The sequence below is a fragment of the Vipera ursinii genome, assembly GCF_947247035.1.
Source record: "Vipera ursinii genome assembly, chromosome: 3".
Taxonomy (NCBI): Eukaryota; Metazoa; Chordata; class Lepidosauria; order Squamata; family Viperidae; genus Vipera; species Vipera ursinii.
In genome coordinates, this window is record NC_139516.1 from 169997836 (window position 1) to 170024284 (window position 26449).

The following is a 26449-nucleotide window of genomic DNA, read 5'->3' on the forward strand; positions in this document are numbered from 1 at the left end:
CTCCGTTCCTCCTGCCGACGTTTGGGGAGGTTTGGGCGCCTCCCCAAACCTCCCCAGGTCTCCGTTCCTCCGCGCAGACCTGCCGACGTTTGGGGAGGTTTGGGCACCTCCCCAAACGTCGGCAGGTCTCCGTTCCTCCTGCCGACGTTTGGGGAGGTTTGGGCGCCTCCCCAAACCGCCCCAAACGTCGCGCAGACCTGCCGACGTTTGGGGAGGCGCCTAAACCTCCCCAAACGTCGGCAGGTCTGCGCGGAGGAACGGAGACCTGGGGAGGTTTGGGGAGGCGCCCAAACCTCCCCAAATGTCGGCAGGAGGAACGGAGACCTGCCGACGTTTGGGGAGGTTTGGGGAGGCGCCCAAACCTCCCCAAACGTCGGCAGGTCTGCGCGGAGGAACGGAGACCTGGGGAGGTTTGGGGAGGCGCCCAAACCTCCCCAAACGCCGGCAGGAGGAACGGAGACCTGCCGACGTTTGGGGAGGTTTGGGGCGGCGCCCAAACCTCCCCAAACGTCGGCAGGTCTGCGCGGAGGAACGGAGACCTGGGGAGGTTTGGGGAGGCGCCCAAACCTCCCCAAACGTCGGCAGGTCTGCGCGGAGGAACGGAGACCTGGGGAGGTTTGGGGAGGCGCCCAAACCTCCCCAAACGTTGGCAGGTCTGCGCGGAGGAACGGAGACCTGGGGAGGTTTGGGGAGGCGCCCAAAGCTCCCCAAACGTCGGCAGGAGGAACGGAGACCTGCCGACGTTTGGGGAGGTTTGGGGAGGCGCCCAAACCTCCCCAAACGTCGGCAGGAGGAACGGAGACCTGCCGACGTTTGGGGAGGTTTGGGGAGGTGCGCGCGCACCTCCCCAAACCTCCCCAAACTTCGGCAGGTCTCGGACGGTGGTGGCTTGGGAGAGGTGCGCGCGATCCCGGAAGCACCAAAGCCTCGGCCGCGCACAAGTCCTCGGTAAGTTTTTTTGTTGACTGGAGTATAAGCCGAAGTGGAATTTTTCAGCCCAAAAAGTGGGTTGAAAAATTCGGCTTATACTCAAGTATATACGGTACATCTATTAAAAAATAGTCCATGCTATTTTCACAGGGACATACTTCTACTTAGGAATATAGGACTTCAGTTATATTATAGTTGCATGCAAACAGTTTCCAGATAAACTGAAGTTAAAAACAACCACAAAAAAGCTGTATGGATAGTTCTTGATTTATGACCGGCCACCTACAACTATTTGAAGTAATGACAGACCTCCCCAGAACTACTTACAACCGGTTTTCAAAGTGACCTGAAGTTATCTGATAGCATTTCAGGTGTTTGGCAACCAGCTCACCTTTACAGAAGATCCCAAAGTCACATGATCAAAATTTGCAACTTTTTTTTGCCAGTTTCCAGTATTTATTTCTAGTTTTCAGCACAAAAAATGGCCATTGAGGGGAAAAGCTTAACAACCATAGTAAATGCTTAATGACTGATGCAAAAAATGTTAAAAAATCAAGTCCGGTTATGTGATGCCTTGACTTATGACCACAGTGATTTACAACTGTAATTCCGGGCTCAATTGCAATTATAATTTGGGGACTACCTGTACAGTAGCTCAAATTCAAAACTTCATTTTAAACTTTTGCATACTCCACTGTTTTCAATAACCACTGTTTTCAATATCATAGAAAGGGATAATCTTTGGATTTTTGTCTTGATGATTAAAGATTTTAAGGTATGCAATATTTAAATTTTTAATACTGAAGCAGTTCTTCACTATGCTGTTTTATAAGGTAATAAATATTTAAAGTGTATTTGCTGCCTTAACTCCTCCCATCTTACAACCCTAGTCAGTAAACATGCAGAGCTTATGTCCATTTTCTGAGAAAAAAAGAGCATTAAGATAGTAATAAGCACAGTGTAAGTAATGTTATATTATTATATGAAATTAATGTGCTATCTAATTAAACTATCAATGAACTAAGTTTTTTCTTTTTGCTAAGTTACACTAGACTAGACAATTCTATGTATACAAATCACTCTGGATGATTACTATACTCTGTAATAAATCTTCTCTACCAATTCCCAAACAGATTTATAGCACTCCACGCTATAATAAAATTATAAAGTTACATGTGTTGCACAGGGTCCCCAGATTCCCAAGAGTGCCTTTCCAAATAATTAATTAAAGAGCAGCAGCCAAAAGAAAATAAGAAAATAGAACTTGATGTATGGTTATTAGGATCTAATAAACCCATCTGAGAAAGAACAATGGCAGCAACAAGAACATCCACACATGTGCATAATTATATTTTTAAAAATCTCCCATGTATTTGCCTTTTTAAAAGCTAGAGCAAAAGACTGGATATTTTAAAAAGTGGCTCTTCCAAAGGGAGGTGACTGTTGAATCAGAAGAGAAAAGGGAAAAATATGGTAGTGAGGGTTTGTTGGCTGGGTCTGTTAGGCATGAACGTAAAATCGAGTATTTTTAGGATAGATATGGTTATAAAAAAATAGAAGATAGTATTATTAAATAAAAATAGAGAAAGGACCAAATGCTAGAACATGGGATCATACTGAAATAAGAATGTAAAACAAAGTATAGAACTACAGGCTAAAAGAAACAAATTAAGGAATGAGACTTTAGAACAGACATGTCAAAACTGCCGGCCCAAGAGCTGGATGCGTCACACCGAAACCGCACCCACCCCATTGGCGAGAATGGGGAAAAAGTCCCGATATGTCACACAGCATCATATGACATCGCAAGTTTGACATGCCTGCTTTAGAAAGATGAAGACAGAATAGAATGATTATAGGTCAGCACATGAATACAGAAGATGAATTGGTAAGAAAAATAAAACACAGAAACAGCACTGGGAAGATGTTAACACAAAAATGTTAGTACAGAAAATCTAAGAAAACAATTACACCACTGCTACCAAGGAACAGGTTTTATTTTTGTATAAATCGCTTTTGTAATAAATTACTTCCTTATGGGTGTCAGTGTGTCTTGCCTAGACTTGTACCATCCCTGATCCAATGGCCATTTGATTAAAAAGAATTTGAACTTTTATCTTATTATAAATTTAACAAACCTTTATCTTCAGAGAAATTTATGGATTTCTGTAACTTCCAGTTTCTGCTGTTACTAGACACTTGGACTATATGAAATTCTTTTACACCAGCTTCACTCTAAAAAGGGAGATATCAAAATAAGAAATGCAAATCATTCATCTGTGTCAGATAAAATATTAACTCAAAACTAAAAATTATAAATAAATATTCTGTTGTTTATTTTATGCATAACCCTTTTGGGTGGGATGGGGAAAGATTAGAGCACCACAATTTACAACTCATCAATATACAACTACCATGTTTCCCTGAAAATAAGCCCTAGTTTTGGGGCGAGGTGCATGCCTAAAAATCAAGCTAGTGCGGGAGTGTGGGCTGGAGCTGTCCCACGCGCCCCATACCCACTTACCAGGCCTCCCATGAATCGATACCTGCCTCTCCTTGCTGACCCACTTCTGCAGTGTCCCCCAACCTGCATTTTGCAGTCAGAGGCTTTTCTGGAAGTCTTCTGCAGTCTAGAACTGACCTATGGATTCAATCCAGAGTTCAGTTCTTGGCTGCAGAGGCCTTCGGGAAAATCCTCTGACTGCAAAATGCAGGCGAAAGCTCCATTTTCAGCTGCAGAATGAAGCTGTTTCTTCGGCTGCAGAAAAAGTGGGCTGGCTGGGCAGGGCTGTTGGTGCTCCCGCTGTGAGGTAAGTGGAAAAGACACCCGCCCCCCCCGAAAGATCTGGTGCCTCTTTTGGAGGCAAAAAAAAAAAGACAGGTCTTTTTTGGGGGAAAACACGGTATATAAACAGCCAATGTCCCTAATTCAATGAACACTGCACTTGCTCAGCACCTATGACCAGCACTTACTGGCATTAGCCAGTATCTCATTACGTGTTCATACAAAAAAAGGGAGAAGTTGAATTTTTTTTCTGAAATCTAAAATTCTTAATTTCATACTTCTCTTGGGTTTTGAAATGTTACCAAGAGAATAAGGAAATAGAAATGCCATTTGCTGCTAACATCTGTTGGGGCATGAGAGGGTCAGAATTACAAAACATGAGGTCAGAATAACACAAGTGGTGTTGTGATGAAGCCCCAAGTATTTGGACTGTGTATTGTGATAACATATGCACATACAAAAGGGGTGGACTTTGCAAAACACTGCTTTCAATATTTTGTCAAAAACAGATGTCAGCCCTATAAAGTAGACTAGACTAAGAAACCAATGCCATATAAAGCCAATTTTATTAGAACAGCTATAGTAACAGAATCTTGCCAAGTCTGAATGTGCTCCCCCATCCCTTACTTTATCTTTGTGTGAATTAGGAAGGCGTCTAAAATGTTTACTCAAATTAGCTTCTTAGAATGGGCCTCTTGTACTTCCAAGTTCATTCCCTATGCCTTCCACATCAGCACAATTCTGTGATGCCCTTGTGCTACTCCCTTTTCCAGTATAATTTATATCTATCCAACACATTGTATTTTACCCAGAATTATTACTGTGGGAAGAATAGAAATAGGCTCTGATCTTATCCACTCTTTCCTCAGCTCCCCTCATTGTGATGAAAAATAGAGATATGGACCAGAATATTGAACATTTAATTTTACACTGCAGGAATATATTCGCTTTATAGAAATGTTATTTCTTAGAAAATCAAAGACACGTGATCTTTAGGTTTGGTTGTTCACTGCCTCCTGCAGCAAATCAAATTAGATAGAGATGAAAAAAGCAATGTCTAAAATTTAGCTGACTTCATCCCAGAGAAAAAAAATGAAGTTTAAAAGTTGTTAAATAAGGATTTCCATTTGAATAATAGCTGAATATTACAGGGACACTTTAAAACTATATTTAGTCTAGATACCTTTCAAAAGTTAATTATCTGAATCCTGAATCACATACTAAGCAATTAAAAATAAAACACATAATAGCAACATGAACAGCTATCCCTACAGGGAAGTGGTTGGTTGGGAAATTACACTACATTTTGTTTATATAGCAAATTTTTATTTCCAAATTTCTATGATGTTCTGAAGAAGGAAAAGGATAAAAAGTATTGACTTTTTCTACATACTTTAAAGAATTAAACAAATATTTCATAACAGAACAGAAAGGTTGTTTAAAATGCAATCAATGTTACTCCACAGTCCCAAGAAGACTTACAGTATTGATATTTTCCACATCCACAAACACTAGCATATTGTCACCTTCACCTTTTTCATCCTCAAGAGCATTGCTCCGATACACAGTAGATCGCACAGTCAAAGATCGGCTGGTGCAAATAACTGCAGTGTGTCTCAATACTCTGTGACTGGAAAAAGGAAATATCTCACAGGCCATGTGTCAAATTTTCTTCAAATACAATTCAGCAGCTATCATATAAATTGGTGCTAACAATTAAGAGTACAAACAAGAAGGTTTTTCAAATTAAGCTTCCTTTTATTATAAGAATCTCCAAAACCTTGCTGCAAAGTCTGAACAGAACATGTGCATAGCAATTATTACATTTCCCAAAATACAATGATGCATGTGTAACAGCTGAGAGAGAGTGACTGACCCAAAGTCACCCAGCCTGTTTTCATGCCTAAGGGAGACCAAGAACTCAGTGTCTGGTTTCTAGACCAACAGTTAACAACTACATCAAACTGGTCCTCCATGGAAGTCCAAAAGAGTTAGCTGGAATGAGACCATGTTTAGCGGGTCTGCTTTATTTTTCACTGTATCTAATCATAATTTTCTATGAGGATATTTTAGTAGATCCATTTTATAGAGTTAAAAGTCAATAATAAGAGTTATAGATTTCATAATAAATCTATAATAAACCTAGTAAATTTATGACACCGAGTCACTTGTTTCAGATGAATGACTAAAGTAACTGAATATATAAATATATAAATAAAATTTAATCATTAATTGAAAAACAGATTTTTCTGGATTGCATCCAAAATTTGTACAACACTAATATTTTACATTAAATCCAATTTTCCATATTTTGAATTAATGCACGAGAAAATTACATTTTTATTGTCTGCAGAACCATAGTAATGTGTGTTCTTAAAACAAGTGGTGCCCCATATATTTAGAAACAGGTACGTTCAGAAATACATTTGTGAAGACTTGAGTTATTTAACATTTATCAGGAAATACTGACAATGTTCTTTACTACAACAGTTTTCCATATAGCGTTGTCTGTGGTGAAATGTTCAGCCATAGTTACATGACAGAGGTTAATATAATCTTATAAAACATTATTTTCCATTTAATTATCTTTTTGGAAAACTTTAGTTCTTCGATAAAGTAATATAGCTTTAAAAGACTTACCACATTTTTGAGTGCTTTTTAATACTTTCATAGTAAAACAAGAAATTTATTTCATGAACTCCTTCTTCATCTGGCCCACGTAGCCACATAGGTAACTGTACTGATACTCCAGGGAGGAGAACTGAGTCAGGAAGTGGGACATCTATTATTTCAGGTTGACTTCCTGTGCCAACCCCAAATTCTGAAGCAACAGCTGAGGATATCAGTGAACATACTGAGGTAGAATGTGTAACAACAGTCTTATAAGCACTGCAATGTTCAGATGCTGTTGGGCTTAGTGGAGTTAAAACAGCATCTTTACTACCAAAAGTAAAGAACTCAGGTAGTTTAGAGACAACTTTCACTCCAGTTAGGGGACATTTGCTTACATTCATGAATTCTACATATGTCTTCCGTATTTCTCCACAAAGCAGCAGTGTTGGAAAATTTATAAAAAATACCTGCATTTTAAAAAAGAAAGAAATCAGCATGTTTTGATAGAGTTGTAAAATTTAAAATGCTACTTTATCTGACTGCTTGGATTTTAACAGCTTCATAAAATGAGAAAAAGGAGAAAAAAAGCACAGTACATTCTTCATTTTAGAAAGGTCTCTTGTTATTCCAGCCTCCACAAAATACAATGAGGAAGTTTCACATTTTGTACTTACTTTTTATTATAACCCTGATTTTAAATATAATATAAACATTTGAAACTGAAGTACAGTGAAAAACAAAAATCAAAAGTAAGATGGTTCCTATATTCAGAAAACTGTTAAAATATCTAATAGTAACTCAGATGTTGCCAGCTGTTGAACTGTACCTCAAGCAAAGGCATCTCTTCTGTAATAATGGGATCTAAACGTCGATCTGGCCCATATTTAATAGATGTTTTCTCTTCTTTGGTACTGTTTAAGCGAGGGCCCTGGATTTCCAAATCTTGCCGCCCTCGCACAGACATTTCAGTAGAATTATATTTCTCTAAAACAAAGTGTATCAAATGAATCGATAATCCAAACATCATTGTGGCTTAAGCCACAATTTCAATGGCAATTTTAAGATAATATTTAAAGCAGGTATAAAAACTGTTATGGTGTTTCTCAGATACTGGAAAAAACTAAGGTTGCAGCAAAGGAGCAGAAGGAAAAATCAACTCTATTGAAAAGCTAGCGTCATTCTTTCTTCTCCCACAATTACCATCCAATACTTCGCATGATGCTGCAGCAGCAAAGATCTACTCAAATAGGTGTTACACATATGAAGTTGCAACTACTTGCGATAAAATGTTTTTTAAAATCAGATCAGATGTATCAGTTTTATATTTGATCAGGTCAGATTCTGTATACTAATATAATATTAAGTATATTTTATTGAATTATTGAGAATTTAAGAATATTGTTTTCTTTTTTGCTCTTCCAAGTCTTACTCTAGATTGCAAGCTTGAGGCTTCTATTAATCTGAGGGTCATTTAGTGAGTTTTGATGGCTCAAGAACAGGGTATCATATTTCAAATGAATAAAGTAATATAAACCAAGATTTTTACGGTATGAAATTTCACGACTCATTTAGCTGACTGCTAATTAATCAAAATATAAACTTTTTGAAATATTGTCATATTTCAGTGGTGGTGAACCTATGGCACATGTGCCACAGGTGGCACGCAGAGCCTTCTTTGTGGGCACGCACACCGTCGCCCCAGTCCTAGGCCTTCAGCTGGGTTTTATAAAACCTTTTTGCTTTAGGTCTCCGCCGCTGTGTGCAAAAAAAAATAAAAAATTTCAACCAATTTCAACTTCTTGTGGGAAAAAAAAGTTGGAATTGATTGACTGAACTTTTTAGTCCCACCCAGTCTTGCTGTTACCACCGCAGCCACGCTCACCCAATGAGCCATGCCCACCCAGCACCCAATGATACATAAGTGGGGTTTGGGTTGCAGTTTGGGCACTCGGTCTCTAAAAGGTTCGCCATCACTGTCATATTTGGTTAAATTCAAATTTACGCAAATGTAAGGTAACTTTTCCAATATACGATTTGTTGAAATATGGTGATGTATAATCATTGGGAAAACATCCTGAGTTGTAAAAATCAGATCTTTATATTAAATGATATGCATTATTAATCCTATTTCTTGGAGCCATGAGCTTTTGTCTTTTATTGGGGATAGCAATTATTTCAACTACAATAGCTTGAATCTAACAATATGGTAGGAATTTTACATGAAGCTTCAGTGAATGGCAAATGCCACACAGGCTTACCTCTCAGTAATCCAATAGAAGAATCTAATCCATCTAGCACCATAGCACCCTGCACAGTGCCAAGATTGTAAACGACTCCCAGAATGTGTAGCTCCCCTGTTTGATGGGGAAAGAGCTTTAGTCTTGCCTGTGGAGATATGTTAAATTTTTGTTGTTGCTACTGTAGTTATTTTACATTTATAAACCACTTACTATATAAAAGCAACTACCCATGTCACACATTTTAAGACACTGAATCTATATTACTCATTATAAGAAGCTATATATAAACTTAATATATTTTCTGTATGTTGTCTAGATCCAACAATTCTAAATTTTTGCCCATTTTCCATCCTTCCCTTTTTGGGAAAGGTTATGTATAAGGTGGTTGTGCAGTTCAGAACACAACAGATTATCTGGAGGCATTGAGATGGCACCGATAGCACTTTTAGATGATTTCTGGTAGAAGTGAAATTGGGATGGCACATCTGTCTGTCAAGTTTCCGACGTATGAGCTCTTCAAAGGACTCTGAGATATTGTTTTATCTTGTCTTTTATTAGAGCCCTATAACATTGGCTGGTAGATACAGGAAGTTAATAATAATAATAATATAAAGTTGGAAGGGACCTTGGAGGTCATCTAGTCCAACCCCCTGCTCAGGCAGGAAACCCTATACCATTTCAGGCAAATGGCTGTCCAGTCTCTTCTTAAAAACCTCCAGTGTTGGAGCATTCACCACCTCTGGAGGCAGGTTGTTCCACTGGTTAATTGTTCTAACTGTCACGAAGAGCACAGGAAGGCCTGGAGGAACATTGTCCATGGGGTCGCGATGGGTCGGACACGACTTTGCAACTAACAACAACAACAACATAACATCAGCAATGCTTGCTAGGGAAACTGGAATCTGAATTCCCCTCCCCTTAGCACCATATATTAAACACAATTCTTCTCCTTTTCATTGCTGTCATTAATCACATTCTCCAATTAGTTTGAAGGGTCAGTTTTCCCTCCTGTTAGACAACCTGCCAAATTCTTATCTTCTCTTATTTCAAGACAGCCTTGAGAGACATTCTTCCTCCTACCCCCCAGCAACAACTGATTCTAGCTCTAAAAGTAACACACAAGTTTTAAATATGAAATAGCTGCTTCTTCATCTTTTGTCAAAGCAAGAACATTTGATGTTAGAAACATTGACATTGTCCTTGCTCTTCTTGACTTCTCAATGGCCTTCAGGACTTGCTTCAAGGTGGTACTGTACTTTTCTCCTTCCTCCAGGGTCAGTTCCAGTCAATATTGTGTGAAAGAAAGGTCCAGCTCATAGTCTGGTTTTATATGGGCTACCACAGGGCTCAATAGTGTCATTAGTATGCTGGCAGAGTTTTATGTCTCCATCCCAGGCTGCCTGAATAATGCCATGGTCCTATCTTGAAATCTGGAGACTGGGCGGGGAGGGGGGATCTGGATAGGAAACAGTGGGTTGCTGCCCATTCATAGCAAGATTGGGTTTTAGAACCTCTGGGGTCTATGGACTTTCCATCACTTATTCTGGACACTACCTCAGACAGAATGGGAGTTCTCCTGGACTTGCCACATGGTTGGGAGGGTTTTTGCATGTGCCAATTTCAGGACAAGGAGGCCTGCTTCCAGTTACTTATGCCCTGGCTATTTCCTGATTGAACTACTGCAACATGTACACAAGGCTGTCCTTGAAGAGAATCTGGAAGCTTCACCCACTGCAAAATGTGCTGAATGAAAGGCACAGGCCTTTTCATTCAGCACATCCTTTCAGTGCTCTGAGTGCTGGCTGCTAGCATGCTTCTGGTTTCAATTCAAGGTGCTAGTAATGGCCTGTAAAGCCTTTCATGAACCATGAACCATGTTTGCTTATGTGACCATCTCTGTCAGTTGTATCTCTATGTCTTGTGGGATCTGGAAGGAGTGTGTGATGGCTCCCTTCGGCTGGCTCAAAAGATGAGGAAGAGCTAGCTCTGGAGAAATCTAAGAGGGATGACAGGGAGCACCGGAGGACATGGAAGTTTCTGTGGCAGACATGGTTGGTCAAAGTGATGCTATGCTGGGAACATCGAGTGAATCCAAGAAAGAGCAGCCAGACAAAAAGCCAGATGCACAGGCTGGAGAGGGGAAAGCTGCAGCTGGTCAGCACAGATGACGAGCCAATCACAGAGGCTGGAGAAGAGACTTAGCTCCAAGCAGACATCACAGAAGAGGAGCTGCCACCCCCACCCAATCCCAGGTCACACAGAGCTGAGCGGGCAGAGGTCAGTGAGGCTACTCACAAGGAGACATCCTTGCCCTTCCTACTGAGGTGCACCAGTCAATGCCTATTTACCTCGGCACTCAGAACCTCATAGTTGACAGAGACAACCATTTGTAATCCATCCATCCATGACTGTTTGTGACTTGTTGCCTTGAATTCATTGAGACCATTTTGCTCATTATACCTGGCACCCACTGAAGTCAAATTCCTGTTGTGCCTTGCACCCATTTAAGTCAAGTTGCCTTCATCGTGCCTTAAACCTTTGAGAGTTGTGGTTGTTTTCATTGGGCCTTGTAACCAGCCATTGCTTTCATCCTGCTCAGAGTTTGTGAGTTCATCTTGCTGTTGTCTTGACTGAAAACCCTTGACTCCTCTCGTCCTGCCTGGAGTTTAGTTCACTTTGCTGGTATTGCCCTCATGCCTGAGTCGTGGAAGAGACTGTGGTTTGTCTTGCTCCCATTGCTCTCAATTGGCATTTTCTAGAAAGGTTACTTGAAACTGACTGTAAGGACTGCACACACAGAGTTGGGATTTGGGGAATGACTGAAATTGGTTGTGTGAAATAAACTTGCTGTTTGTGTGTGGACTGGGACAGGACAAAAAAGCATGCTCCAGGTCTCATTCATTAGGAAATGTCACTTGGCAGGTCCCCAGAGAAGAATCTTTTCTGTCGTGGTATCCCTTCCTGGAACATCATTCATCCAGAAATTAATCTGGCTCAATTCTATTGGCTTTCCATAAGATGTTAAAGGCTCGCTTCTGCTATTAAGCCTGGGGCTTGGGATGTGGTTGAGCCCATATTGTGGTTATGTTGATTATGCTGTTTTATTTTATGTTGTAGATTATATTTGTTATTTACTATTTAGTTATGTTTTTATCTTGTTTTTAATTTCCTCTTAGCTACAAATCATATGTTTAACATAGATGGCCATTTAAATTGAATAAACAAAATGCATTTTTGAGTTATTAATGCATATGTAATCCCCAGATCCTTTTGTGAGCAACCATCCCTATTTTTTTAAAAGGTGCGAAACAAACCTACCTACCATTTTAGTTTCTTCACTGTTAATCAAAAATTCTGATATCACTTCAGCCCCAATCATATCTTTTCCACATGTTTCCTAAAAAGAAAAACAAATTCATACTTACTTCTCAAAAACACTACATCTCTTTACATAGTCAACATTTTCTCATGAAAGAAATGTACCCCTAAATGTCCTGGATAAACAATCATATTAACAACTTAATAGGAGACCCCAGCTTAGCACTACAAGATTACAAACTGGTGAAATTGCTCCCTGATATGCACTCTAATCCTTCAAATGCAGTTTTTGGCTGTTTCCATTTCCTAAGGGTGGAATATGATAATGTGCTTTGTTTTGCATTATTCCTAGTTTTCAATATTTTTTTAAATTAATGTTTTAAGTTAAAGCAGGTGGGGACAGAAATCCAGACAGGCAACAGTAAAATTGTTTTTCTATACACAAGTGTCCATGGCCTAATACTAGTTTAGGATCACTATGAAATGTTGAATTTTTGTGAATTTACACAGAAGCTCTGAATCATCTTGCTGCTATACTAAGGATGAAAGGAAATGTGTGAGCACTGGGCAAAACTATGATTGAAATGTTAAACTCTAGTTTAGCATTAAGCTTTAATGCCATCATTATCTAAAAATTAAAAAGGAAGTCAATCTAATAAAATGTGGAATTACATTTTAACATTACTAGCATTTTACAAATCCTTGTTACAGACAATTTCTAATTACTTACAAATTCCTTTGTTTCTCCATTATTCTTTGAATTGAAATCCTTTGGTTGGAATTTCCAAAGTAGTGACAGATCACTTAATAAAAGTGGAACTTTCAGTGGATTTCTAAAAGCTACTTCTACTGTTATTAGTTCTATTAAAAAGAAAAAGTATACATATTTTTAGAAAGACTGTTTCTAAATATGATTTTAATAAACCATTTGTAAATTTTAATTAAAATTTCCACTGCTAAAATAATTTTTTCTCATATATGCCTTATCTGTACATCTACACAAGTTTACCTTCTACTACAGCAAGTGGAAACCTAGAGTTATCCGAATATCTGTTCAAACAATACTGTGTTGGCTGGAAATTAGGAAGAGTTGTCCCTCTGTTAACTGTAGATACAACTTGCTCTTCAAGTTCCTTCCACTGTTGTGAAAATTCCGAAACATATTCCTGATCAAGGCTTATATGTGTTGCTGCCTGTTTTTCACCTAGATGTCAATATTAAAATAAAAATAAAAGAGTTTAATTTTTATTCTATAATTCACAGGTTTTTTCATTATGACATTATGCTTTTTTTAAAAAAATCATATGTTTTCTCTGATGCCTGTTTTGTACCTTTTTATGTATTATCAGGAAAGAAGCAGAAGTCCGCAATTCAAGTCACTGACTGTGAGATAGGAAATGAAACAACTAAGTGGGGAGGGAACTAAAGAGATAATGGAAAGGCCTGGAGTTTTTGAAAATAAATCAAGTATGAAGTCTATAATTTGCATGCTGACCTTAGCCAAGGGGTGTCAAACTCAATTTCATTGAGGGCCGCATCAGCATTGCGGCTGCCCTCAGGGGGCTGGGTGGGTATGGCCAGGGTGGGCGTGGCCTACTGGGTGGGCGTGGCTAGAGTGCGTATGGCCTACTGGGTGGGCATGTCCAGCTCTATATCATTCGCATCAAGGGTGCCTATGGGGGCCTGGGCAGGAGTGGGACAGATCTGAGGTCTCTGGCAGAAGGAGGGTCTCTGGGCCAGGGCCAAGGCAGTGGGGGCCGTTCCCTCACTGTTTCCAAGATGACTTCACGGGCCACATGAAACCACTTTGCGGGCTGGATCTGGCCCCTGGGCCTTGTGTTTGACATGTCTGCCTTAGCCTATTTTTTTTTAATAGACACTGGAGCTCCTCCAGACTGTAGTGTTAAAATTTGGCAGAAAGCTCATGAACAGCAGCATTACTTTCTGCTTTTTTCATGAAGCATGTTATTATACAAATTTGGTCGCTTCCCCCCCCCCACAAGAAAACAACAGCAACAAGAAAACAGAACTTTCAATTTCCTCAAAATAGGGGAATGAAAAAGAAGAAAAGTTCTGCCCTGCTCCTTCCTTTGACATGAATATTATCACCATCATATTTCTTGCCAGTTAAAAGATGCAGCCTGAAGTCATAAAAACGGTGCCTGCCCTTAAATTTGTTTCATTTAGATGGAGCACAGATAAATAAATATATCCCAAAAATAAATATTCTATGATACAAAATATAACTTGAGCTATTTTATACAGCAAAATTAGAAGCTACAATTCTGAAAAAAGTAAAGTGAACTGCACTCTTTCAGCCCACAGTGGAGAGGACACTAAATGTTAATGATCTCCAAGTTATATATAGAAAATGAAGAAAATAAAAATGGAAGCAATACGAAGCAGAGAAAAGTGGTGGGTAACAGCCTTTCCCAAGCTCATAGTTTTTTAATTCTCTATTTGCTGGGAATTCTCTATTTGTGGATATTAAAAAAGATCCCCAACTAAAGGATGTACCACATGAAGTATATTTTACCACTTCATTCTGCCCAAAATATTAATTTTACAGTCATTTATATAATATCTTAATAGACTCATACAGTTAAAAAAAAGCAATAACCTTCTGCTGGTCGTCTATCATGTCCAAAGAATACACGTGTTTCAGAATTGTTAATATAGGGTAAAGGAAGCTGTGGTAAAGGGCCATCAGGTGACAATTGACTTATATTCTGCAAAAACAAACAAACAAGCAAACAAACAAACAGAGCTTCATTCATGTTTAGCAAGTAAAAACTGTGTATCTTTTGAATACTATTGGGAATGAAAAATTGTCCGACTGCAATATAATCAGGGATAGTATTAATCATATTTGTCTACTTTATGTATTACATTTTAGTTGCTATACACAAACAAGTTTGACTAAGGGAGAATACTGGATTGTACTCTGTCTTAATTAGAGAGAGGGAATTGTCATTTCAATTTTTTTCTCAGGCACCAAATATCTGGAGATAGAACAAAATGCGATGTTCTCAGTAAGTCTCAAAGCAACAGAAAAATGTTCAAAAAGGAACTTACTATTTTAACTAAAAAAGGCAAAACCTTCAAATTTTAGTGCAAAATATTTTAATGGCAAACTCACAAATTAAGATTCTACTGAGAGTAACATTGGTGACTTACCTTATAAACATAAAGATACTCTTGGAGGAAGGCTCCTTGCTGAGCAGCAGTTTGCTTGCTATCATTGATCAAAATATGCCTGAAGGCCGATATAGCATTATCAAGTTGCCGAAGGGTAAAAGACTGGCGGCCAATTGTGAAGTTGATATGGTCTTCAGCAAGGGACCACCCTTTCCCTTTATAAACTTGCATTGCTTGACAGTAGCATCGTAGAGCATGTTTTTTCTGTAAACATTTTAAGTGTAAAAACAATGATGCATGCCATATATTGAAAACATATATTAAAAAATACAAAAAGGTATTTTATATTAGGGAAGAATGCACAAATCTACAAATTTCAGTTTTGCTTGATTTCTCATTATTTGAAGCCTGTTTTGTTTAAGTCTTCAGATCATTATTCTTTTGCTTAATTGTCTATGTGGAAATATGTACTCATCTATTTATACATTTATTGAAATATACATATTTTTATACCCAAATCTATATGCTTTTCTCAAATATATATGCTTTTATGAATGATATCTAGGCATGCAATATATTTTTGTGCTCTTTTTGCTGAGGCATAGCATTTGTGTGGAGTATATCTTATATATGTAGTTTATATACATTTTTTAACTAGTGGACTCTACCATAACACTTGGAAAGGAAAATACTGGATACATTTCTTTTGATTTGCATATGGTTCAGAAAGTAGAAACAGGTAAATTGACATTAAAATGCAAACCAAACAAATGTCTTCCTTATTATCACTTATCAATATTGCTTATATTATTAAATATTGGGGGAGTCAAAGTTAAGTTAGAAGCTAACAATATTAATCATTATCATAAAGGAAATGGTTTGTTATAAAATTCTAAATGCTGTAAACATTTAGAAATAAGACATCAGATGATTTTATTGATTTTTTTCATTCCTGATAAATGAATAAGAAATCTATGTTCTGCTAAAATTCTTGTTCCTGCAACCAACTGGGTGAAATGGTACTTCACAGGACAAACCTTTTCAGCCAAGGTACCTCACTCAAATGGGCTAACTTACAGAATGTATCCAAAAAAATGGTATTTATGATTCCCATGGAATTGCAATTTTATGACATCCATAACACATAATATTACTATAAAGCTTTTTATCTTATAATAAAAAACGTCATAAAATGTTTTCTGTGGTTAACTGAAGAGGTTTGTCTATGCCAGAGGTCACCAACCTTTCTCAGTTGGAGGACCAGAGGGAAATGGAGAAGCATTTTACATGCATACAAGCACGTATGTGCCGCAAACAGGGCGGGGTTAATGCCCACATGATACTTGCTAGTCCTTCCCAGCTCTTGTGTGGCACAGCGCTCCATTTCGTTGTCCGTTTTTGCATCTTGCAGCACAATGTTGGCCCGTTTTTGTGCCCTGTGGTGCAACAGTGTCCCGTTTCTGCACCCCACACTGGAGCGGTGCCATTTTTGTGCCGCAGAGCAGTGGCCCATTTTCGCGCCCCAAGGCACAGCAGCAACCAATTTTTGTGCCTTGCGGTGTGGCGACAGATTTTCATGTCCTGCAGCGTAGCCTGTTTTTGCACCTGCGGCACGGCGTTTTCGCATGCCTTGGCCACGGCACTAGCAAAAGTGAGGGGATGTGTGTGTACGTGCACACGCACTGGCCAGCCTGTCCCACAGCCCAGTGGCCAGAAGGCCACCGCTCATTACCAGGCCACAGCCCTCAGGTTGGGAACCCCTGGTCTATGCTATACAATTCAGCATGGAATACTTTCAAGGTAGCTATATTTCTGAATATCCCTCTGAATTTTTAAAACTTTTCAATGCAGTAGAAGCTCTACTGTTGTAAATGCATCAAGCAATTTGCTAAGAAAGTATTTCTGAAATGATGACCCAGCAGGTCATGAGTTGTTTAGTATAATACAAACAAGTAAAAACAAATCTTTAAATAAAAATATATATTAGGAAAAAATAACTTATTTAGCTTCTTCTTATGTAAATAATTTTGGCAATTAATATAACTTCAAAGATTATTTATACAAATATTTATTAAAATTATCTACATTTATTTAGTATGAAGCCACAGACTGTAAGTGTTCCTCTTTCTTCATCTCCAAAAATTCTAGTGTTATCAGACATTTTAATTTAATAGCAAACTAAATAACATCCACCAAAAAGAATTATACTCCACTTTAAGACAGAAATCTGACATTCCAAACTATTTGAAGAGTTATATAAAGAATTTCAAAATAATTTGCCAATATATTTAGATCCTTCCATTATCAGAGATACAGCATATGACAGTGTTACAGAATTAATTTTCTGCTATGATGAGTCACATATATAATTTTCTCTTCAGAGATTTATCAACTTTGTTCTCTTTTTCAGTGGTTTGACAAATTCTACATATTCTTCTAGAACTTTTAAGGATTTTAGAACTTGATATGCTATAAAATTTTGCTATGCTTATCTACATATAGCTAATATTTCAGATTGATTTGTATTGTATAAGCTACATCAGGGACATGCCAGAATGGGGGGGGGGGGCTGGGATGAAGTTTTCCTCGGAATCCATGAGTCGCTTTTTCCTCCCCACCCCCCCGAGTGGCAGTATAGTATATAATATTAAATAATTTTTAAAAACATTGAAACAAATCAATCAAATTATGAGAATTTCTTTTGTGATTTGCCAAACTTACCTGTCCTGCTTTACTATATCTATGTCCAGCCAGTATCATATGAAAGGCAAATTTTCTAACCATAGGATTTTTCATATTTATAAAACAATGTGCAGCTTGTTCCAGCAGCAGCGCACTTCGAAGATCTGAATCCTATTAAAAAGAGTGAATAATGAGACAACATGCAACTATCTTAAAAATAACAAGCTCTGAAGACCAAAACTATGCAAATACTCATTTACTGCAGTAAAACAGTAACAACTAACAACAGTAACAGTAACAACAAACACTGAATAAATTATCTATAAAATTCCCCAGAAAATGGCTCATATGCATAGTTAAATCCACTTCATGATCAAATCTCATTTCTTATCTTGGACAGAAACATTCATCAGAGGGGAAGATAAATCTCAGGATTGTCAGGATTATTTTAGATAATGTAGGGTTCTGTTACTGAATTTAAAAATATGTACATGATTTTAGTTTCCTAAATAGAGAAGCTTCTTGGTATTGTAAATTATCTCTAAAACATTTTAGTAAATGATTAGTTTGATTAATTTTCTATCCTCACAGTTTATTTCTCTGAATGTAATTTATATACCTATTTTAAATATAGTGTTGTTTCTCAGAATTGCCACTGAATGAAAAGACTGAGCTTGTTAAAAGGCTTATATTTCTAGCTGATGCCATATTATTAATTGGTTTATAAACCAGGGAAACATCAGTTTAAAAAGCATATTACCTCATTGCTTGCTAAGCATTAGTAACAGGATAGACCAGGGGTTGGCAACCGGAAAAAGGAAAAGAGCCACTCAGAACCGGTTCCATCACACAAACAAAAAAGTGGGAGCCGCAAAAAGTGCGCGCGCGTGCGTCCACTCACGCGCATGCGCAAAACATTTTGCGCATGTGCAAAAAGGGAGGCACCTGCGCGGCGACGGGTCTCCCCTTTGGAGAGGTGCACGCCGTCCCATCCGAAGTCCTGCCGCGTTCGTCAAACATGGATGAACGTGGCAGCTGTGCAAACAGAACGGCGGCGGTTTGGAGAGTGCGTGCGCACCTCTCCCAAGCCGCCGCCGTCCGGAGACCTGCCGCGCACACCTCTCGGAACGGGCGGTGCCACTCTCCATTTGGAGAAGTGTGTGCGCACCACTGCCCATTCGAAGAGGTGCACGCGCACCGGGCGACTGGGAGCTGCAGGAGACGGCTCATAGAGCCGCATGCGGCTCCGGAGCCGTGGGTTGCCGACCTGTGGGATAGACAAAGAATGCTTATAGGAAAAAAAACCTATTTCAAAGGTAAACTTTGTAATAAAATGTACTCCACAAGGATATCCTCCTCTTGATTTGATTTAGATTAGCATGTTTTTTTCTTATTCATCTGTACCTCAAAAATTGTCCATTCTGTATGACTACAGTAATACTGTAATACGCCTATTCCATGTTCTGAATCACACATATGCAACAATAACAATGAATTATTTTGCTACCCAGTAATCAAAAGAATTTAGCACAATATGTTTCATCATTTTTAATGCACTATCTTAATCTTCCAGCTACTCCAGCTGACATTTCTAACACTCACCGTGCCCATCCAAGCACTCTGCTGCCATTTTTTTCCACAGAAAAATTAAAAAACAAGAATGTAAGCTTTAAAATATTTTAGTTAAACAAAAAGAAAATGAAGATTGGGAACAAGAACTGAATATTACAAACCTAAATCTGACTGTAATTTTGAAATGCTCATTAAAATCTGATTAAAAACTATAGTTGGTAATATTAATAGTTTCTAAATAATTTTAGAATAACATTCCTTATGATTCTATTACCAATAAAAATATGCTTAAATAATTTATATTCACTAATTTACCTTTTAATTAGCTTATGATTTCTAGACAGAAATTTTTTACTCTACTATCTGAACATGTATGACTTTAAAAGGCATAAAATGTGAAGTTGCAAATCTTTAGCATCTATATTACATCTATCAAATCTGTTTACTTGAACATGTTCTTTTCTTCAGCTAAACAGTGCTATAAATTATTATATCTCTTTCAGTGAACTCTTATCAGGATGTTGCCAATATGAGTGTGAGTAAGTATAAGCGATTAATCTATAACCATAGCAGAGATGAATAATTTTCCTATTAACAAATAAATGTAACATCGTGTACATGCAATTACATACAGCAAAAAGTATTATTTTAATCTTATAAACCTTTCTTCCAGATACTATTCCATCTACTTAAGAAATGCATATTTTTAAAATCCTTTTTTTTTTTGCAACATACAAAAACAAAACAATTAAAATCTTATCTACCTCACTGGTTAAACGAATAAGGAGAGCAGCTGCCTCTGAATATTTGGTTTGGCTTTTTAGTATTTCAGCACTAAGGAGCACACATCTCTCTGCCAGCAACATATTCCTATGAAACACAAAATAAATTCTTTGGGTATAATTTAATATCCCATTGTTGCACTCTCATAGAAAATATGCACTGTATATTTTAATTAAACATAACCAATTAAAGGTTTTTTATTTTCTCCAATTTTGATTATGAAATAATGAACAATTCTAAACAGTATAATAATAGTCTTGCCATTTGTAATACTGAGGATTTAACTTAGAAAATAATGATTAAAAGCTTATGAACTGCTGTAGAGCACCGTAGTTATTTAAAATAAGAATTTGCCTTTGCCTTCAGGAAGACAATCGTAATTTCGATTCCATTTGAAGAAAATTATTTTATAGTTAAACTACAACTGCCATTATTTTTCTTGTAGATATTTCACTAATTATTCGTGCATCATTAAGGAATAATGATAAATGTTTAATAAGATTGGTTTATCTCTTGTCTGAGAAGAAGCAAAAATAACCACCTACTTGCAGATGTCTCTATAGGTCTGAATTGCAGTGTCCATGTAATGGGCAGGATATGGCCTTGGTGCTCCTGGTTGAAGAAAAGCAGATACCGCTGCCATTTCCTATAAAGCAAAAGTGGTCATTATTAAATAAATTTCCTACAATTCTATAATCTGAAATTTTTATTTGGGCACAACTATTCACATATCCATCCATGAGTCAATTACATTTTATAGTACAATAAATTTGAGTTTCCAAGCACATCATACAGATTCAGCATAATTCACAATAGTGTGAATGACAAAATCAAAACAATACCCACAGAATATTTATTATTCCATAAGAACATAAACTAATGCTAATTCACTTAACAAGCAAGAATTTTAGTAGCGTAACAACTGCAGTGATTCACTTAACAACTGTGGCAGGAAGCCTTGTAGGATGGGGCAAAAGTCACTTGTCTCATTTAGCAACATAAAGTTTTGGCTCAATTGTGGTTGTAAGTCAAGGACTATCTGTTTCATTTTATTTGTCTGAAATGGTATAGGACAGGGTTTCCTGCCTGAGCAGGGGGTTGGACTAGAGGATCTCCAAGGTACCTTCCAATTTTGTTATTCTAAAGATTAAAGGTCCATCTAGTCCAGGTATGTCAAACTGCCGGCCCACAGGCTGGATGCCTCATGCCGAAACCGTGCCCACCCCATTACAGGCAATGGGGGAAAAGTTGCGATACGTCGTGCGATGTCACATGATGTCGCAAGTTTGACATGCCCGATCTAGTCCAATTGTGGAAAATCTGTGTTCTTTCAGATGAGCTGTGGTTAGAATGCAGTATTGCAAGCTAACTATGCTGACTGCCAAAGTTTTGATCCTCGTTGGTTCAAGATTGACTCAGCCTTCCAACATTCCGAGGCTGCTGAAATGAGGACTCAGATTGTTAAGAGCAATATGCTGACTCTGTAAACCACTTAAAGAGGGCTGTGTGAAGTGGTATATAAATAAGTGCTATTGCTAAACTAATTTTCCAATAACTGTCACAACTTGCTGAGGCTCCTGTAGCAGCAATATTTCTCAGCTGCAGAACGAAGCTGCCTATTTGGCTGCAGAAGTGGGCTGGTAAGGCAAGTGTTGATCTATGGGAGGCCTGGCTACAATGTTAAGCTCCATCCCCCTGCTTGATTTTTAGGTCTGTGCCTCGCCCCAAAACTAGGACTTATTTTGGGGGTAGGTCATTCTTTTTATAATCCATTTAATTTTCCAGTAGCAAATCAAATGACAATGACAATGACCCTACAACTAATGGCCACAGTCTTTAGGGAACTTTTAAATGCTAACTGAATAAATGGAGGAAACTACTGAATGGGCATTAACCTTTCTATTTATCAGCCTATTTGCTTTAATAGGCAGTTAGCACGATTCTAATATTGATACTGTAGAATGGGCACAATGTTTCAAACTACCTTATCAAGTCTACTAACTACAGATGTATTTTCTAAAAATTGTCTCCTCCCTATAATTAAATTATATGCATTGATAAACTTCTGATTACAATTAGCTTAATTCTAAGAATTCAGAATGGATTAGATTGTTGCAAGCTACATAAGAGAAACAACTGAACACATAACGTGGCTCATGGGTAATATTCATTTAAGATTTTTTTTGGGTAAAGCAACATGTAGAAAAACACAAATATATATTTTTTTCAAATATGCTAATGCACCAACCAGTGCTCCTGCTGCATACAGCATTGCTTGATCATTCAAAAAGTCTTTCTTTGCTGTATGATAACAACTATATGCCAGTTCATAGTGTTGCACCAAAAAACACAAATCTGCCATTTTCCTGATTTGAAGCTCTGGTGCTTCTGGAGAGTATCTAAACATAGAAACAAATAAAAATGCACAATTTATAAAATAAATCATACCACATTCATAAAGATGCAAGCTTCAAACCACATTGCAGCTAGTCCAAATTATCAATTTAATATTTCTATATGTTCAAAGGAAAGGCATAATGATAACAGCCATTTCTAGCCCATCTGTAACATTTTTAAATGAAAGATATATTGGTCCCCTGAAGTATATATCATCGTTAACACTAACTGCTTGATTTCTCCTCTAGTTTCAAATCTGTTAGAAAACAAGTGTGCCTGGATACAAAGTTTTTCATCTATAAGAGAAAATTATATTCATGGAACAAGAAGAAATTAATTCATGTTAAATATTTTATTAAAAAAGGATTACCAATTCTAATTTCAACAAAACTAAATAGAACAGTGTTTTTCTTTTCTTCTCTAAGGTCAAAAGTAAACAGGTAGTCCTTGACTTAAAATGATTCATTTAGTGACCATTCAAAATTACAACATCACTGAAAAAAATCACTTATGACCGTTTTTCACACTTATGACCATTGCAGCATCACCGTGGTCACAATTAAAATTTGTCCACTTGGCAACTGTCATGTATGTGATGGTAGTGCTGTCCTAGGATCATGTGATTACCACTGTAGCCTTCCCAGCAGGCTTCTGACAAGCAAAGTTCACTTAACAATGTCATGATTCACTGAACAACTGCCTGGCTTAGCAACAAAAATTTGAGGCTCAAACTGTGATTGTAAGTCAAGGACTACCTGTATGCTCTCTCAATAATACACTAACATTGGAAACAAAAATAAGAATATTGTTTATTATCCAGCTGTACAATGTGTCAAATTTATCCCAGGACATGTATTTGACTGCCACGTACAGATACTCCTCAACGTACGATCACAATTGGAACTCAAAATTCCTCTAGCTAAATGAGACGTTAAGTGAGTTTTGCCCCATTTTACGAGCTTTCTTGCCACAGTTGTTAATTGAATCACTGCAGTTGTTAAACTAGTGACATGATTATCAAGTGAATCTGGCTTCTCCTTGATTCTGCTTGTCAGAAGGTTGCAAAAGGTGATCACATGACCCCGAGACAATAGAAGTGTCCTAAATACACACCAGTTGCCAAGAATCTGAATTTTGATCATGTGGCTGTGGGGATGCAATAGTTGTAAGTGTGAAAAACAGTCATACAGTGTTTCCCTGAAAGTAAGACCTACCCCCAAAATAAGCCCTAGTTTTGGGGCGAGGCACAAACCTAAAAATCAAGCACGGGGATGGAGCTTAACATAGTAGCCAGGCTTCCCATAGATCAACACTTGCCTCACCAGCCCACTTCTTCTGCAGCCAAATAGGCAGCTTCATTCTGCTGCTGAGCATGAAGCTCCAGCCTACATTTTGCTGTCAGAGGCCTTTCTGGAAGACCTCTGCAGCCAAGAACCAAGCTATGGATTCAATCCGTAGCTCAGTACTCATTGCAGAGGACATCCGGAAAGGCCTCTGACTACAAAATGCAGGCCGGAGCTCCATTCTCAGCTACTGAATAAAGCTGCTCCTTCAGCTGCAGAAGATGTGGGCTGGTTGATGCCACCACCGCAAGGTGAGTGGAAAAGATACACACACCCCAAAAATAAGACTAAGTGCCTCTTTTGGAGGCCAAAACAAAAAAATAAGACCGGGTCTTGTTTTTCGGGAAACGCAATGTCACTTTTTCCAGTGCCACTGTTAACTCTGAATGGTCACTAAACAAATGGTTGTAAGTTGAGGACAGAAGTAATCAAAATGCAATTTACAGTTGTAGCATATACATTTTGAGTATATCGAAAGCAGAAGCAAAGAATCTGAAGATCATATATTCAACTGTTTTTTAAGATAAGTTTGTTATAGTAGCCAGCTCATCTTTAGCATACAAAATATGTGATGTACCGTATATTTGTTCAACATGCCCATATCTTTTGACCACACATGCAACCTCTTCCTATCTCCTCTTTCAGCGCTCTCTAAATAAATGAGAAAACTTTCAATTAACCACAGTTACTCAGTTGAGATTCCTGTGGACAACACATGCTTTTTCACCAGTATGGTAAATAGTGCTGGATAAGAGCCAGTGGTTGGGGTACATATTGGCATTAATGATATCAGGAAAATAACTGGAGAATTTGAGGTGCCTTTGTCAGAAATGCTATCTGTACTGACACACTGCAAAGCAGACCAGCAGAACTGAGCAATCTCAATCTGAGAATGGTGCTGAATGTAGGGGAGGGATTTACATTTGTCAGATATTGTGATACTTTTCAGGAGAAGCCACATTTGTACAAAAGGATAAACTGCTTTGAATCAGGAGGGTACTAGAATACTGTTGGGCAATATTAGAAAGGTGTTAGAGCAGGTCTCAAACTGATCTCCTGAAACAAAGGAGAGAAAAGATAAGTGAAGAAAATACATTTGTTTACAAGGGATAAAATTGGAAGATTGTTAATCAATTTTGATAATAAAGTTGACTTATTTCTTCTAATATGAAGTACAGCATCCCTTCTATCTTAGTTCTGTTGGACATACATGGTTTTTGATGATAATGATTTTTTTAAAAAAACAAAAGTTATTCTTTCAAAACATAAGTTATCCAAAGTCATTCTGGAGTTAGACAGCCCTCAAATCTAATAAAATAAGTTTAAGGGGGGAAAAATCATCTCAGAGTGAAATAAGTACAGCCCATCATGAAGGAACAAAGTTAAAAGGGCTTGCCACATACAATATCCAACATAGAGGATTTTATTCAAATGCCAGGAACCTCCACATCAAATTGGGAAAATTAGAATGATTCATGTTGAAAGAAAGAAAAACAAGTATTACAAATATTATACAACCCTGGGGGAATAAAAATTTCTCATAACGTATCTCTTCAAAAAGGCTTTTAGAAAGACAGAAAGGGTATAATGGAAACAGAGTTATCCTATGTCAATGAGGGCATAGATTCTTCTGATTCATTGGGGATATCCATATCAATTCACAAAAGTGTGTTAGTATTAGGGAAATACTATCATCTCCCTGGCCAAGAATCTAAAGTTGTTGTATAGATGGAAAATAGTCATTAGTGATTGTAATCACCTTCATAAAGTCTGAGAAAAGGCATGTTCTGGATATGGCAAAAAAAAACAAAAACCAAATTGCTTATGTCCTGGATCAGCTAGTCAAAAATACCTAACAGAGCATGGACTTAATCTTCAATTGTGCTCAGAATTTTATTCAAGATCTAAAAGTTTAGGAGAACTGATCATGATTTTATAATCATCAATTGGAATGTGAATAGATGCTTGCCACTAACATCATCTCAGAAGAAAAGACTTCCAAAAACAACAAAGGCATTATTGAAAAGAAAAATGAAGGTAGTAAGGGCCATTTTCTTCATAATACTTGAAGGTTATTGATAAATACAATAGTTTATCAGCTAGAATATACACCTAAAATCAGGAGAGGTACCATGTAGGCAAAAAAACCCTAAGTCGTTAATAAGCAGGTTCACAGTTACTATTAAAGACAAGGCTTCTTTTTTTAAAAAAATTGGAAATTTTGGCCAGCTGGGGATTACTGTACAATGAGGAACATAAAATGTGGCCAAAGAAATAGAGGAGGTCAAAAAAAGTGACACTGTCCCCCCAAAACCCTACTTTGTAAACACTGAAAGAAAGAGTAACAAATTCTTCACGCTAAGTTTGATATGGAATAGGAAACTAAGGAAATGACTGTGGTATTAAAGATATGTTAGAATGGGAGAAAGAAATAGCAAGTGAGTGAATTATTTGTGTTTATCTTCCCTGATTTTATTTTTCAGGAACAAGATCAGACAAGATGAGAGAAGCAAAGTTAAAGAAATGGGCAAAAAGGGAACCTATCCCTCATTATACTGTATACGGTACCTACTTAAGGTTTTTTTTTAAAGAACTTAAATGTGAATTTGCTGATCTTTTCAGAAAATTATTAAACTGCTCTTTAACAT

At 37.7% G+C, this 26449-nt stretch overlaps 1 protein-coding gene across 3 annotated transcripts in view; it reads right to left on the reverse strand.

Moving 5' to 3' along the window:
• Window positions 1-26449, reverse strand: part of TRAPPC8 (trafficking protein particle complex subunit 8) — a 63817-nt gene that overhangs the window by 11284 nt on the left and 26084 nt on the right. For 2 of the 3 annotated variants that reach the window (XM_083359673.1, XM_083359675.1), the window contains 15 exons: window positions 22310-22460; window positions 20607-20707; window positions 20043-20148; window positions 19309-19329; window positions 17746-17877; window positions 15064-15288; window positions 14507-14615; window positions 12896-13090; window positions 12617-12747; window positions 11891-11965; window positions 8587-8713; window positions 7155-7312; window positions 6356-6795; window positions 5198-5345; window positions 3069-3165 (listed from right to left, as the gene is read on the reverse strand). In XM_083359673.1, coding sequence (XP_083215799.1) covers window positions 3069-3165; window positions 5198-5345; window positions 6356-6795; window positions 7155-7312; window positions 8587-8713; window positions 11891-11965; window positions 12617-12747; window positions 12896-13090; window positions 14507-14615; window positions 15064-15288; window positions 17746-17877; window positions 19309-19329; window positions 20043-20148; window positions 20607-20707; window positions 22310-22460 — 2216 coding nt within the window. The remainder of the gene's footprint in view (window positions 1-3068; window positions 3166-5197; window positions 5346-6355; window positions 6796-7154; window positions 7313-8586; window positions 8714-11890; window positions 11966-12616; window positions 12748-12895; window positions 13091-14506; window positions 14616-15063; window positions 15289-17745; window positions 17878-19308; window positions 19330-20042; window positions 20149-20606; window positions 20708-22309; window positions 22461-26449) is intronic. The other variant, XM_083359674.1, reaches the window with a different exon arrangement.